Source organism: Branchiostoma belcheri, unplaced genomic scaffold, assembly GCF_001625305.1.
Source record: "Branchiostoma belcheri isolate BF01 breed outbred unplaced genomic scaffold, Haploidv18h27 scaffold9, whole genome shotgun sequence".
Lineage (NCBI taxonomy): Eukaryota > Metazoa > Chordata > Leptocardii > Amphioxiformes > Branchiostomatidae > Branchiostoma > Branchiostoma belcheri.
This window is the reverse complement of record NW_017804575.1, coordinates 4,590,602-4,607,566: the sequence shown is the minus strand read 5'-3', so window position 1 is coordinate 4,607,566 and position 16,965 is coordinate 4,590,602. Positions and strand designations below refer to the sequence as shown.

At 41.2% G+C, this 16,965-nt stretch overlaps 2 protein-coding genes across 2 annotated transcripts in view; both read right to left on the bottom strand.

Moving 5' to 3' along the window:
* Positions 1-9,330, bottom strand: part of LOC109487653 — a 24,269-nt gene extending 14,939 nt beyond the window's left edge. Inside the window, exons 1-8 of the mRNA XM_019791657.1 lie at positions 9,275-9,330; positions 7,342-7,376; positions 3,838-5,518; positions 3,214-3,270; positions 3,074-3,170; positions 2,253-2,380; positions 1,221-1,353; positions 460-628 (exon numbers count right to left, since the gene is read on the bottom strand). Coding sequence (XP_019647216.1) covers positions 460-628; positions 1,221-1,353; positions 2,253-2,380; positions 3,074-3,170; positions 3,214-3,270; positions 3,838-5,518; positions 7,342-7,376; positions 9,275-9,330 — 2,356 coding nt within the window. The remainder of the gene's footprint in view (positions 1-459; positions 629-1,220; positions 1,354-2,252; positions 2,381-3,073; positions 3,171-3,213; positions 3,271-3,837; positions 5,519-7,341; positions 7,377-9,274) is intronic.
* A 737-nt stretch (positions 9,331-10,067) lies between these two features.
* On the bottom strand, positions 10,068-14,957 carry LOC109487652. The gene is made up of 5 exons (XM_019791655.1): positions 14,896-14,957; positions 11,459-11,602; positions 11,110-11,230; positions 10,496-10,546; positions 10,068-10,082 (listed from the first exon to the last, which is right to left on the bottom strand). Exons 1-5 carry the CDS (start codon positions 14,955-14,957, stop codon positions 10,068-10,070), a joined length of 393 nt encoding a protein of 130 aa, XP_019647214.1.
* Positions 14,958-16,965: the final 2,008 nt, after the last annotated feature.

Sequence of the window (16,965 nt, the reverse complement as noted above, 5' to 3'; positions counted from 1 at the left end):
AACAAAAAAAAAGTTGTTTTTATTATGAAATCTACGTGGTCATGAGGGTTGAACAAATGGGACAGAATATGGTTTGGCGAATAATCTAGTCTTCAAGTTCATTTCTTTACAATTTCGTCTTTTTTCGTTTGATTTTTGGCATTCTACGACATTGGTATGGTTTTTTTGGTAACTTACGGTATATTTTTGCTCATTTTGCAACTGTTTTGTACGATTTACAGTATGGTTGAAAACTTTTTTTTTTGAAACGGCCGAAAATTCGGATGTCATCCATATAATCAAATCAACTTGGCCTTAACCGCATACCCTAGCCAGATAAGCGACAGAACTGGCATGAGAGGTTACAAAGTGAAGAGACTGAATTAGTCATTTACCACAGATTTTGTGTTAAACTGCTCTTCAATTTCGGTATTTCTATTCCAAAATTGTGTGAATTATAATATCGTGGCGCTGTCTGACCTCGTTCATGCGTTTTCCCTCCCTTCTTGAACTTGTAAGGTCTGGGCCGGTTCTTGAACCTCTCTGACGCAATCCGGCATTCCTCCAGGAGCTCCAGATTCCGTTTCCGGTCCTCTTCCGTCAGCTCCACTTCCTCCAGCGAACCGTGCAGCAGGTCCACCACCCCCTCCTGTCGGATGACAAGAGAACTGCATCTCATAATCCTGTTCACACACTTGGTCTACCAGCTCTCCATAACTAATGCCGTATTCATTTGATTTTATCAGAATTACGACACATCCTCCTACAGTACAGCAAGTGATTCTGAGATAAAATTTAAAATTTTTTTTATCTCAGAATCATTTAGCAAAAACCATCTGGAGAAACGGGGCAGACTTGATGTAGAAATCCACCAAAAAGCATCGTATCTGTTCTATATACTCTTGTCTATGTGGTAAAACATTGAACTTTATTCCAACACACACTGTCGCCTTCATCAGTGGTCGGATAGGACGTTAAATGGAGGTCCCGTGTTTGGGAGAGCCACACCCCACGCACGTTAAAGAACCCACCACACTTATCGAAAAGAGTAGGGGACCTTCCCGGTGTGAGTGGTTCAAACATTACAGTCTGGTCTCAGGTTTGACATCTTTGAAAAGGTGATAGTCACCTGCTATGTCAATCCTTCCACAAATGTGGTAAATCGTCATAAATGAATAAATAAATATGATTACTACCAACACAGATGAGCTTTCATGATCATCTTGTCTATGTAGTTTTACCTCACTGAATGACAGGATGGGCCGGCTCCCTCTACAGAAGGAGATTTTGCGCAGTTCCTGTAGGGAAGCTTTCTTGATGGGGTCTGACCGCCGGTGCACCTTGGGCCGCGTCAGGAACCCGCTAGACCCTCTCCTACGGAAAAACACGAGCATGTGACATTCATCCACGAGTTTCCCATCCCCAGAATGCAATGCGAAAATACGGGGGTAACCCTCATTTGCATAGAGCTGGAAGGCATCGGAATGATCCTGTTGACGTTAAACAGCTTCCTTTTCACTGAGTTTTGAGGTGTCAGGGCATTTTATGCTCAACGTCAATTAAATTACTATGGGTTGAATCTGGCAACAAATAGAGAATGAATTTTTTGGAATATGTGGTTTGTAACGTTATAGTGGTAACGCTATACTGATGCTGAAACGTTACAAACCACATCTTCCATGTTGAAAAGAACACTAAAACTTCATTCTCTATTTGTTGTCAGATTCGGCCCATAGTAATTTAATTAATGTTGAGCATAAAACCAAACCCAACACCTCAAAACACAGTGAAAAGCAACTGTTTAACGTCAACAGGATCATTCCGATGCCTTCCAGTCCTATGCAAATGAGGGTTACCCCCTCGTTTTCGCGTTGCATTCTGGGGATGGGAAACTCGTGAATAGAGAAGTGATTAGTAATTCTGTCAAAGTTAGATGTTTATGATTGCATCGAACTTCTTTTATCAGTGATCAGTCACTGTCAATGATGAAAGATTCTGAGTCACTGATGAAAGACAGTGGGTGTGATCTGAAACGTACCTACCCTGGAATCCAGAACTCGTTTTCCCGGCCGCAAGAGCCCGTCGCCCGCTGGTGTAAATTACCGCTACGGGGGAGTCTAGTCCGGGGGGAGTTTGACTACTAGGGCCGGACAAACCCCTCGGGCTCAACTCCCCCGTAGCGGTAATTTAGATAGGCGGGCGAAGGGCTCTTGGCTGCCGAAGGAAAACGGCTAACGGCCCGATACTAGTTTGGCATCCAGGGTAAATCGTACCTGATATCTCCGCTGAACTCGGCAGATTTGGACCGTAACGCCGGTGAGTCGTCCCTCGGCTGCAGGAGGCTCCCTCTCCGGGGGAGGTCCAGCGGGCCCTCCTCATCCTCCGAACTAGCCGGGCTCTTCTGATGCACATAAGGGGAAACATAGTCAAATACAGGATTTATTTAATGAACGCTGACATTTGTGAGACCCTAATCCAATGTTTTAAAAAAAAGTGAAACATAAACCTTATCACAATTTTCTATAAGATTTCTACCTGCCAGCTGCCCCCGCGCCGCGTGCCTGCGAAGCTGGTGTGTTACGCCGAAATTATACCGGCTATACAGGTACAGATACAGATACCTATTATGTGTCCATTCTTCGACAGCTTCATGGCAATATAGGCTTTTCAAGGGATTGTGGGATTGTGCCTGAAGATACGGTCTCAAAGACATAAACATGATCCACGTATTTTCAACACGTCTAGAAAATTTCAGACGTTGAATTTTGTTGTTTTACCTTCGTACTGGACTGCGATTACATAATCAATGTTGAATGAAGTTAGGGTCTTAACCGGAACTGTGAACTACCTTATTATCGCTTCTGTTTTGGGTGACAACAAAATTATGAGATTATGATTATGAGAAAAATATGATTTTTAATATAATATAATATAATATAATATAATATAATATAATATAATATAATATAATATAATATAATATAATATAATATAATATAATATAATATATGATTTAATATAATATATGATTTAATATAATATAAAAATATGATTTAATATAATATAAAAATATGATTATGAGAAAATGTCCCACCTCAATGGAAGGCTCGTGCACGACGGGTATAAAGTGGTTCTCCTCTGTGTCTGAAGACATCTCCATCGACTCTTCCCGCAGTACAGGCAGGGGACCCCTAAATCAGACAATAACAGTTACTACTCCCCACCCCCGGGAACAACTCACTGTAAATCAGACAATAACAGTTACTACTCCCCACCCCCGGGAACAACTCACTGTAAATCAATGCTTTATTGCAGTAACAGTTACTGCTAATCTCCAAGCAGATGTTTTGGTGGCTGCAATTACAGTATCAAATTGGCAAGACAGTATCAAATTGGCTGAGCAGTATCCAATACGATTGCAAATGATAACCCGCGTGGCCAATTTGATCGTTCCCTTTCCCCGAATGAATTTGGAGATTTGGATATTAAGGTACTACACGAGTAGTCTCAACTTAGAAATATAGTACACAACATCGATGAGATATATATGATGTTTACTTTGTAACCATCAAAGGCACGTAGGTCAAGATCGCAACACAGCAACGCTCTGGAACCTGTAAAGTCATCTACAACATCACACAGAAGAACCTTCCTACCAGCCACAGTACAGCTCTGGAACTCCCTCCCACAGGACATTGTAGCTATTAAGGACAGACATATATTTAAGAGCAGTGTTAACCGCCACCTCAGTAACATTGGACAGCGCCCTTATGACAGATGCTAAGCTGAGTCTGGCATTGCATAGATAAAAAAAAGAAAAGGTTTTCCTAGAAGCAAAATAGAAGTGTCCAAACTTACGTGTCTTCTTCACACCCATCCTCAGCCTCCTCCTCCTGTATGGAGAAGCTGTTGGCCATCCTTATCTTACTCATCAGTCCTAGTCGCTCCTGTAGTGATGTCCGGCAACCGAGGCTACCGGGGTTGCCTTCCGCAGGCCTGGAGTCTAGGCTACTTGTTTTGGTGTCCAGAGGCCTGGTGTCTGGGGGACTGAAACCGAGTCTATAGGAATTGGCTTCTGGTAGCTTGGAGATGAGACTACTGGAGTCAGGAGGCCTGAAGCCTAGGCTACCCGTACTAAAGCCTGAAATGCTGGGACCCGCACTACCAGTGCCTGACGGCCTGGGAGCGAGGCTACAAGCATCTGAAGAAGACGTGGTCTCGGTATGGTCATTCTCAGGGTTAGCATTGGGAACATTCTCATCTGGCTGAACGCCTTCACTTGGCCTATAGTAAATATCAAGAACGGGATCGTACAAGTATGACATCTTCCCTTGGCTCTTAGCAGCAGGAGGATCCTGCGTAAGTTCTGAGCCCTTTTCTTGTCGTACTTTAGAGTTTGCTGTATTAGGCGTGGCTACTTGATCTAGACTGCTCTCAGAAGTAGCAACTGAGTTGCTACTGATGTTATAGGAACCATCTTCAGTATAGTCCAGTGTGGCTTCTGTGTTGTGTGTTTGTGAAACTGGTACATCAGAACAATTTTCTGTCACTTGAGTAACAGTAGATACATTAGGAGTCAAAACATGGTCCATTGCTTCTTCTAGTGTGTCCGAAGTCAGTTGCGTTTTAGCAGGCAGTACCTTTGCTTCTATACTGCCATTTACTAACTTGTCTTGATCCACAGAATGGCACTCGAAGACCTTGTCTTCGCAGTTCTTCTCTGAAACTGTGCAAACCTCTGTGTCGGGGGTCTTATCTTGTCCCTTATCTTGTAAGATGTCTTGACCCTGTGAAAGCTCCGGAACGTTTTGTTTGCAGTAAAGCTCCTCCTGGATCTGGTCTTGTTGATTTACGGACAGATCTAAACAAGTTTCCTGCTTCTCATCCTCTTTGCTCATTTGTTTTTCCCGGCATTCACCTTGATTTTGACGTTCCTCGATGTCCTGTTGTGAACGATGACCTTTGCTAAACTGTTGACCTTGGGCGTCTAAATCGTAACAGAACTGTTTTTCAGCCCCTACCTCCGCCACTGCGTTTGCCACGAGAGCTGAAACATATGAATGAACCGTCGAGACGGAATGTCGTGATTGACCGTCTGTTTGTGTGGAGGCGTCACTACAGCCGTAAAACGTCTGCGTACATGCGCAGACAGTGTCAGCTGTTTCCCCGCGCCCTTGGCTATCCCAGGCGTCTGTTTGGGTCCAACTGTCTGTCTGATGACGTAATGAGATGACGTCAGGTGGTCGACTTGGGTGGTCCAAAGATGGCCGACTCAAACCGACAGCCGTTTGTACGCACGCGTCAACGACATTTGCATCATTTGAGACTTGCACGCATGCGTCAAATTGATTTCTCGTTTCATGCCCTTTTTTGAAATCCGTTTGCGTCAGAACTGAAGTTTGATGAGGATGGCAGTTGTCGGTTTGTACGCATGCGTCCGAGAGGTCGGTCAGGGTCAGGGATACCTGGGAGATGTAAAGGCTAGGTGCCGCGGCCTTGCGGTCATTGACCTGGAAACCCTCCCGGCATTTACACTGACCTAGAAAAACAACCATGTCACTTTTACAGACAAAACAAAGGATATGAATTTAACGAAAAAAAAAAGAAATAACATGGAACTATTTTGCTAAATACGGCATTTCACTATGGATTATAATGTATCCGTTCGCCCATTAAAGAACATGTTTTCCCTGTTTGTGACACACCACAGGCTGTATTTATACATAGTGTCATCCCAGTCAAATCAATCTATGGACAGAACGCGAATGTGAATGGGGTGGAGAAAAAACAACTTTCCCTCGCCTTTAAAAGATAAAATCTTCTGCGAGGCTCTATTCTGTTTGTGTATTTTTTTGTCTGACTAAATACGAGTCCTTGGTTACGATTCAAACTCAAAGTATGGAACAGATCTTGAATTCTTGATCTTTCCTTTGATCGGAATTTCCTGGCACAGGACGTAGGAAACCCGACAGTTTATGTCAACATGTGACAAACTTAGCTTGTTATTCCCAGCTGAACTTTACAACGCTTTCTTAGGTCACACCAATTTAATTTCTTGGTTAACGGATTTTTCTAGAAAAATACTGGAGCGGGCGGGCGAAAAAAAATAAAAACAGGCCTAGGCATCCTATTATGGCCCAAATGGTACGATAGGAGCCATGAAGTCAACACACCAGACTGGTTCAAAATGTAAACAATGAATTTTGAACTTTTAATGATACTATTGCATTGAAAGATGGAATAAATGAAACAACTAGGATGAAAAGGACTACTTTCAACTGTTCAGGGCAAATTATGAGCATTTTGCAGTAGATTCTGAATTTTTATTTTTATTTGCAAATCAAAAAAAAAAAATGAAGCGGGCGAAACCGTAAACCAAGAAATTAAATTGGTGTGGCCTTAGAACCATGACTTTTTTTTGGTTCGGTGCTTGCGTGATATGTAATGAAACATCCGACACTATTTTTGAACATTGTTGACGTACACAGAGCGAGTGAGTCATTTAACCTTTCATGTGAATGCTACAAAAACAATTCTCGCTAGAATTACACAAGGCACCTGACGACCAACACATATCAAATTATCACACATAAACAAATGAGAAGAAAGCTACTCTCCTCTTAACATCCGAAAACCCACAAATTATAAAAAAGTGGGATCCTTTGTCTTCCTCTGTCTTCAAAAGAGAAGTCAAACCCAGTAGTTTTTACTGGTAGTTTCTTAGTAGTTATCAGTAGTTCTATATGTACTAATTGTCTGTTTTAATACCATGTTTCTTCTGTTTCTGCAATTAGCCCTCGGGCAAGAATTTGCAATAAACAATGTGTATACCCCCCCCCACAACACACATCGAAAAAGCCTGCATAATATATTATCTTATTTGGAATTAAAACATAAAACATATTAATTAGTCGAGTCTTTCATACTGAAAACGTTTTTGACATTCAAAATTTTCAATCTCTGTTCGAAACAAAATGCAAAGTGTTTCTTTGTGTCTTTCATGCTGAAAACGTTTTTGACATTCAAAATTTTCAATCGCTGTTCGAAACAAAAATGCAAAGAGTTTCTTTGTGTTCCGCATAACAGGCTAGCTGTAAACTTTAACGGTAACAGACACGTTTTTACCTTACTTGTTCCAGATATATACAATGTACTTCACATGTACACACGAAGTCGTGGCACAGCTAACAAGACATAAAGCAGTCCTATATACAACACTTAAGAATGCACCTGTACGACATGCTACAACTATTCAGTTGTCGTACTACAAAGAACCTGATGACCTACCCTGTTTTTGTTATGTCTACAATATATAGTCACTACCAGAACAAAGTATTTACAATTGACAAAGATTTTACTTACCAAAACTTCCCACTCTGTTCTTAGCGATGTCTTCCCTGTAAATAAACCAGAAGAAGGTCACATTCTTATTCCGTTAGCGTCTTTAAGGATCAAGAAGGCGTGTGGCGTCTTGTCACCATCTTATCACATCAGCGTCTTGAAGGAAAGCAAAGGAGGTCAGAGTCTTCGCGAATTCTTATCGTATGAGCTTCTTAAAGTGGCAGCGACAGACGTGTAAGAGCTAAACACGCACCGAACCTTTTCCGTAGCGATGCCCGGGCCCGATAAGGCTGACAGGTCTAGTTTTTATACCGCAGCCTGCCAGGTTTCCAGGCGGCGTTACAAGTGTTGTACCGCCGGGTCTGTACTCCGTACACCGCGGTAACCCCTGCCCCTCTGTCACATCAATTCTGACAGTGTTGGGAGGGTGCAGAAAGGTTGGGATAATCATTTCATCCGTCTTGGCAGGCGAGCTTCCGCGGTATTCAGCGACTTCTTACTCGCGTTCGATACAGTCTTACTGTTCTAGCTTGAAATCACCTAATAATATGGTAGATCTTGTAAATTTTGTCACAAACAAATCGAAAGGAATTTTTTTCCGTTGCCTTCAATATCAATAATCTATCCAGTATGATGGACTAAAATTGCCAATTGTACCTTTAACTTAATTAAAAAATCTTCTAAACGCCGAAGACAGAATAGGTGAAATATGAAGTGAAGACAGAGGAGGTACAATAGTTAGTTCAATGGTAAGAATTTAAAAAAAAAAAGTCAGGAATGACGCGTGGGTACCGTTTTTGTTAGCTCCACGGGACTTAAAAAAAAACCTCCGTGGACGACCATTTATGAGAATTGATGGCAGCTTTTACCCGGTTTGTAGCGCGCTAAGTACACACGCGCCAGCCTTACTTAGGCCGTGTTTATGTGAAGTCACCCAAGGCGCTTTACATGTGGTTTCCCCCGAAGCCGGTTTCAAGTGGCTCCATCTGAACGCTCCAAATCACATTGAAAGCGCCTCGATCCCAAACCACTTCTAGAGGTGGTTTCGAATCGGTTTTCCCGCATCGCGATTTGCGTCTGAACGCAATGTGATTTCAGTGTGACTTCACTTGGTCATGGATTACGGGGTGATATTTCTTTATTTATATGCAATACCAACTTAAATTACGTGGCAGCAACTTAAAGAGCAGTAATGGTCAAATAATGTGTCCGTTCTAGGACGAGCTTCACCGCCTCTGGCGGGACCACGTCGGCATTCGGCCGAGATACGCTGGGAGGGGGGCATCAGAAAGCAGGTCGTTGACCTCTGACACTAATAATACGCTACCTTGCATGTTTTCATCAAACAACAATAAATGTAGCTCAGGCGAATTGTGATCGGACACGGTTTCACAGGAATGTGTGGCACGTGGACCAGATGTGAGGAATGTGAGTTACCCGAATCGCGGTTTGGGTGACTTCACATAAACACGGCCTTACATACACAACCCCGCAGTGCCAAGGGAGGGGAACAGCCGGACAGCTGGAACGGCTCACACGGCCGGCCATTACCGACACGTGTTGATTACATTCCCCCCGCACTGACCCCGCCAACGGAGATGGGCATGAGTTCATTCCAGTGAATTAAAAGGTGGAAACAGTCATAGAACAAGAATTCGGAGATCTCATACCACCATGAAATATGTGGAGTTTATGTAAAAGGGGTTGGGGGGATTTGTCTCTTTGATTAGGGAAATTAGGTCGTAATTACCATAGTCTAGTTTAATTTATGGTTTTCTAAATTCAAATTAATTGTGGTACTTGAATAATACATTCGGTTTGATTCACTTAGACTTAAATTCAATTTGCCTCTAACAACCTATTATTTTAGCAAATTAACTGAAAGCGATATTTATTATATTATAATATATTTATTATATATATTTCTTATAAGTTGATTCTTAATGTTACTCACATCATGACTTCTGCCCTCTGCCTCGCTTGCATCTCCAGATTTAGCGCATGCGCCATGGCACGTGCCTCTTCCAACGTCTCTGACAAGCGGACATGGGATACCTGAAGCTAGAAACAAACACAAGATGTTCTATATATTTTTGACAATAGACGGAAAAAATATATTCTGCAATATTTTTGCTGTAAATTGTTGAAAAATTGCACAAACCACATGAACTTAAATTCACTGATCAAAATGTTTCTTTGTAAGTTTTCATCGTTAACTTTGACAACATCGGTCATCATCTCCCCCCCCCCCCCCGTCGCAAAACATACTGGTATGTAGTTAAGGTAGCAGAACACAGTTTTTCGCCTAAGGGGATTTCTATAGTTAAGGACCCGGAAGTGACTGACATCGACGCGGATAAAAATACAGTAGGGTACCATAGAAAAGCACTAGAAACGAATATGTTCAAATATAGGGTACGATGTACAAAATAACAAAAAAGTACAAAAAGTTATCGTTTTTTTAACATTATGCCGCCCTCTTTTAAATGACCTCCTGCGGAGCGCACCGGAACTGCAGCCGACTAACCCTGGCAGGCAGCGAAAAGGTCACGCGCATTTATACGCCGACCGAGCAACCTTCCTAATCTCAATTATGCGATATCAAAGCCGACATATTATGGTACCATACGGTAACTTGTATGTTCCGGTGTCATCCACGTTAGGCTGTGTACAAGCGGTTGCAAGCTGTTTGTCGCACTCATTTCTTATCCCTACGTCATCGTCAAATTAGAGAAAATGACGTAACGTTACCCTCTATCGTTCTAATATACGTAATGCGACCGTACGAGTAGGAGAGTCTTCCGTAGAAGGTAGAACGATAGAATTTTCTCTAATTCCAGCAAAAATGCAATTATGGCATGCGCTTTATACTAGAGGATTAATTCAAAACAATAGTTGACCAGTTTGTCGATAGAATTTGTTGGAAATATTACATCGAGGAAGGGGGAGGGGGTGTTCTTACGTCATATCCGTGACCGTTACTAGGCATTATGGGAAGTGTGAAATTGGTGAATGTTGTAACGTTAGTAGTATGTAGTTAAGCCTCATCACGTTGTAGTTGTATATGTGTATAACGACTCCAAGAAGATTAGTATGTATGGAAACTCAGTCTGTACAAACTAACGGAGATCGGTTTAATAAACAAACAAATAAAGAAACAAATTGATGCCCTTACATCATACTGTAGCTTAGTCACCATTCTTTCCAGATCATCAACGTTCAGTTCCTGTGATTGAGAAAAAAGGGGAAAAAATTGATCACGATTTTAGGCACTGGATACTTTACACACGCATGGCAGCTTGACTGTTAATAACAACACGCAATGAAGTCAATAACCCACTAACTAACAAGAATTCGGAGATCTCATACCTCCATGAAATATGTAAAGTTTATGTTAAAGCTATCTGTCAACAAAAGTCCAAGACCATAGCACGTTCAGGACAAAAAATACAAAGACCTGAAGTTCTGCTGCAGTACCAAGGTCATCCACCAGGAGGCCCATACTTGACCTTGATTTTTGTCTTCCTAAGACTTACCAACATACCAAATATCATCATAATCTATAAAGGCGTTAAGAAGTTATGCTGACTACAAATGTGCGGAAACACAAACACACACACAGACAGACACAGACACACACACACACACACACACACACACAGACACGCCAAAAACAATGCCTCCATTTTTCATGGAGGTAACTATAGCTAGCTTACGGTCTTAATCACTGGTTTAATACTGACTGACTGACTCGATCAATTCACATGTTTTCCAATCTGTCCGGCTTACCAGGAAATTTTTCCGCCTCTCTAGGTCTCCACATCTTGACTTGGTCTCGTCCAGCTCAGCCTGCAGTCTCATCAGTTTCCGCCAGAGGACAATCTTCCCTGGAAACTCATCTGCATGTAACCTGCGTTGACAAAAGTTTCATGTGGTGGTAAAACACCGCCATCCAAACATACTAAGAGATATTTTTATGCCTTTATACGTGTTTTTAACATAAATTTTATACATGTATCAATATGGCTTACTTCAACTTGTGTCATGGCTCCATGACTGCAAGAAATTAAGATGAAAATTTCTTTCAAAACTTTTTTTTCAAAACTTCTTTCCTTCATTCAGAAAAAAAAGAACCTACGTCGCCATTTTCTCTTTCCTGCGATCTCGTTCCCGGGTCACTTCGGCTAGTTCCAGGCGGAGTTGCAGCTCGACGTTCTGATTGGCCAGGCGGCTGCAGCTGTGCCACACGTCATTCACGTGACACATCAAATCATCCGCACTTCTGTTCTCAGAAAACAAGCAGACAGTTTCATCCACCAGTTTCCCATCCCCAGAATGCAACGCGAAAACGCGGGGGTAACCCTCATTTGCATAGGGCTGGAAGGCATCGGAATGATCCTGTTGACGTTAAACAGCTTGCTTTTCACTGTGTTTTGAGGTGTTGGGGCATTTTATGCTCAACATTAATTAAATTACTATGGGTTAAATCAGAAAACAAATAGATAATGAATTTTTTTGAATATGTGGTTTGTAACGTTATAGTGGTAACGCTATACTGATGCTGTAACGTTACAAACCACATGTTCCATGTTGAAAAGAACACTAAAACTTCATTCTCTATTTGTTGTCAGATTCGGCCCATAGTAATTTAATTAATGTTGAGCATAAAATGCCCCAACACAGTGAAAAGCAAGCTGTTTAACGTCAACAGGATCATTCCGATGCCTTCCAGCCCTATGCAAATGAGGGTTACCCCCGCGTTTTCGCGTTGCATTCTGGGGATGGGAAACTAATGAATGAAAAAAAAATGACAATACAGCAGTGTATCTCTAAAATCTATTCACCCCGATGAAACAACGGTTGCAGTACGCTTTATATTACTACTGGCCTCCCTTTTTGTACAAAAAATATTTTTACATTTTTAAATCTTGCTGCAGTAAACAAAAAAAAAACGGATGATGCCATGACAGTCATTTAACCTACGACCTTGCAAGTGTGTGTGCTTCCAAATATATGACGTCAGCAATACGCCATTTATTCGCCAGGCGGTGCTACCGTGTCTCCCCTTAATCTACGAGGTACAAAATACTAGTACAGCATCACGATTACTTGAAATACTTCATGTACATGAATGATAAATTCTATTATTTCAAAGTGCAGGAAAGATCACGACATTGGCTATATCCCCACACTTACGCAGCTTATCAGTACTAGCTCTACCTCTGGCCAAAATGTGTTTTTTCTTTTTTTTTTTTTTGCTCATCACCTTCTAGCGTGGGTACATATATCTGTACCCTCCTAGTATATTTTCCCCTCACTCCGATCGACGTTCATGCCCGTAGCCAGGATTTTGAAGGGGGGGGGGGGTTCTTCCCACTGCTTGAGGGGACCTCGAGAGGTTCCTAGGGGGGTCTGGGGGCATGCCCCCCGGAAAATTTTGAAAAATGAACCTTCTAAAATGGCATTTCGTGCATTTTTGAGAGGATTTCCAAGAAAAAATCAGAGATAACTTTTTATTCAATGACAAAGGGAGCAGTTTTTCTACGATTCCAGTCCAATCTTGAAATCTTGAATCTTTACATAAAAAGTGGACCTTTACATAAAAAGTGGACCTAAAAGTGGACCTTTGAGCCTTGTGGGGGGTTTCTTCCTAACCCCGAACCCCCCCCCCCCGCCTACGGGCATGCTATCTGGACGAAAAAAAACACGTGTACCGATCACAGCCGACATATGGGTCGACCCATAAGCAAGGGTAAAGGGGGAGCGAGCGAAAAAAAAACTTCATGCAAGCGTTCCTTCCTACAACTCCTTTGATATCATACGTTGCAGCCTAGTTGCTACAGATAATGAGAGTTTTTTTGCAAATTCTTGCCCGGAGGCTAATTGCAAGTTACAAACATAAAAGAACAATGAAACAGAGTATAAAATAACTAAAATCTACCGGGTAGTTGTCTAAAGCTATAGCTATGTCTAAAACTATGTCTAAGGGGTTTGACTTCTCTTTTTTAGACCATGGAAGACGTAATGTCCAATGATAATATACAAAAATTACATTTTCGAAACACCGCACCCAACTTTTTATATTATCTTAATGTATTCACTATACATAAATATATTCACTATACATAAATGTATTAACTATACATAAAACGATATTATACTGTTTTTTTCATGCCAGAAACATGGGAACTTCATTTTCTCATTAAAAAAAACATACCTGGTACATGATTAAACGTTGCGCCATTCCATTCCCTCCAGATAAGAGAAAGTCTAGAGGTACTAGTTCAACAAATACCGAGCTGAATAGAACACCCAATAAACACAGAAAAACTGCGATGCTGCCGTACTTAGGCCACAGCAAGTAAATTTTATGGATGACATCCTCCGCAAACTCCAAATCTAATGCGAGCGGGCGAAAAAAAAACAAGGCAGGGCGGGCCGAAAAAAACAAGGTTCCTACCTTTTCATATTTTGACTCAATCATTGTACAAATGGTTTTGATTCAATGGGAACAAACATCACATATACACAGCCAGCATCACATGTCACTGCATTAAAGTAAGTAACAAGACATTGAATCAGAGCCTTTTCTTGTCTCCTCTCTTCATAGTTATTTGCCATCCACCTTCCGGCATGGCAGCAGACATCTTTGCCTATTTTCGGCATGTTGACCGTCAGAAGGCAACAAAATTTCTTCTTCTTCTTTTTTTTTCTAAAAATCAGGCGAAAATTAATGCGCGCGCTGATGTCATCCATAAAAATTATTTGCTGTGGCCTTAGATAATAGTAACGACGCGAAGTTCGGAAGAATCGATTCTCTTTTGTTGAGAACAACAGTGAAACGTGCAACAGATGTTTCCTGTAGATAACGACCTCTCCAGGGATCAATACATGTTAGGAGACGTACTTTCAAGAGACTATCGTTAACGTAAGTCAAATTGATAGTTTGGAAGGGGAATCTTATATGCCTAAATGTAGAAAAAGTAGAAAACATTTCAGTTCATCTTTAGAAGTTTTAACAATGCTCTATATGACTGGCGAGGTGGTTTACCAAAAAGTATTCTGTACATCAATCTGTGTATACGTAGTACATACTCTGTGAACTCTGTAAAAATAATTGTATAGAAGATGAAACACATTTTGTCCTGGAATTCCCATTGTACAGAGATCTACGCATCTCTCTCTTTAACACTATTAAAATGGGCCAGAGAGTTACAAAGTTAACAAACGACGAACTGTTCACATACATAATGTCATCGTCTAAACACCTGGTGATTGAGAAACTCTGTGAATTCGTGTACGCATGTCTCAAGAGGAGAGAAGAAACTAGTAAGCTATTGTAAGCTTTAGAGTTAGATGAATTATAGTATACAGTAGCTGTTTGTTTTGTTTTTCTTCTTGTACAATTCCCTATGTACTAGTAACTAGTATCATCCAATATGTTATGTCATCCAGTGCATTTAGCCCTGAATGGCATGAATATGCAATAAACATCATTGTCATTGTCATTTATAAAAATGGAGAAGAACCCAGTTTACATTTGCCTGTGAAGTCGGCCATTTTAGTATTGCTCACCTGATGTGCCGAGGAACCTCGTCCCCAGGTATATCCGTGTCCGTGACCCCTGGTGACCCCATGGGGAGGTCTCGTTCCCACACCACACAAGAGAACGTATCCCTAATATTGCTGCTCTCCAGTCCGCTCTCAACATGCGGTATTCAGCGAGTTTAGCATGACATTTCTAAGAAACAAAATTAAGGATACATTGAAAGTTCATCTGTGTTTAGTAGTAGCCACTAGGAAACAAGTTTGTACTGCAATTTCCAATTTCTTGTGTCGGACATTGCAGTTCAAACTTGTTTCAGAAAATTAAGGATGTATGATAACGTTAAATGGAATTATTGTGTATAGAACTTTATTGCACGACAATTGTACAGGGTACATTGTATGGCAAATAAATAACAATAAGTAGCATAGTAAAATAGATAGGTATAGAATAAAACTTAACAACTTATATATAGAAAAGATATAATAAAAGTTACCTTAGGCTTTACAATCAGGCGGAGTTATCTATGGGTACATGTGACAGCAAATCAGTATTCTTTCTAATAACAAAACAGTCTTTATGTATCTACCTATTTTTCATTGTGTGGGCTGTTGAATTTGAATGTATAATCAAATCTATCTGTAGCAACAAGTCTATTGAAATCTGTCGTATTTGAAGTGAGAAATTTGAATAGCTTATAATATCACGTAGGACATCATATCTGTAGGCTGTGATATGATGTTACTTGTACAAGAAACCATTCGTCCACGAAAAAAATGAAAGAAAAAAGGAACAAAGAAAAATATGAATGGATCAATACTAATGAATACATAAAACAATGAATGAATGCTTTGATACAAGTAAAGAACACTTTAATCTATAGGATTTTTTTTCTGTACAAAAATCTTTTTGTTTTGTTCGTTTTATCTGGCTGCAACGTTGAAGATAATATAGTAAGATCTTTGATGCAGATGGAAATGGATATGCTTAAAATGCGACTCACTAAAATCAGAATCTTCAGCTCAGGACATTGACCTTCATGACGTCACATAGAGGTCAAGGCGACCTGGATATCACTCTGACGTCATGGAAAGGCTAGTAAAACATTTTTGTCTGTTTTTCATATCGTTTGTTTTACTGACACGAAAGTGAACAACGATTAGATACTGCTGAAAGAAACAACTTGTCAGTTTATCGTCTTATTTCTATGTCTTTGATAGACAAACTACTAGAAAATATGAAGACTGTAACTTACCTTTCCGACAACACATCGTTACTCCAGACTCTCTGAAACACTCCTGAATTCTCAAAAATTCAGCTCAGTGATTTTTCGTTTCTACACCCGTCTTCTCACGTATTTTCCTATTCTAATGATGCTGCCTGCGGCTAGAATATCGCCAGATGTTCGTACGTGTCCTTTTCCTCGGAACGACGCTTTTTTGAGCAACCCAAATACACTCCGCTCCGGGCCCCCACACAATGCTCCCAGCCGGCTGTTTGGACAAGAGAACTGAGCTAAAGGCCGCAGCCTTTCACAACAAAGGCCCCATAACCTTTCACGATAATAGAGCGTTCACTTGTGTACTCTGGTCGCGATTCAGGAAGCGGCGTTTTTTTTTTTTTGGATCCGGGATCAAAACGTAGTAAGGCCACACCGCCTTAATTTTATGGATGACATACACGCGCGCATTGATTTTTTGCCTGTTCTAAAAACCTGGCCTGGCTCTAGGCCTGGCTCTAGGCCTGGCTCTAGGCCTGGCTCTAGGCCTGGCTCTAGGCCTGGCTCTAGGCCTGGCTCTAGGCCTGGGTAGTCCATGGTAGTTAGTTAGTCCACGGTAGTTAGCGGTGACTGTAGTAACTCTGGAGGATCAAGAACTCAGAACATACGTACAGTAAATTCTGCAAAAGGCTAGCATGTGCCGGCTTGTCGTAAACGGCGCTATGTATTATACCGCAAATTCACAATACCAGCTTTGTATTGTTTAGTACATGTAGCATTTGTATTTTTGGCCGGAATTTTTTTCTTCGCCCGCGCGCCCTAGTTTGGGGGTTTTCAGAGGATGTCATCCATAAAATTAAATCGGTGTGGCCCAAGTCAA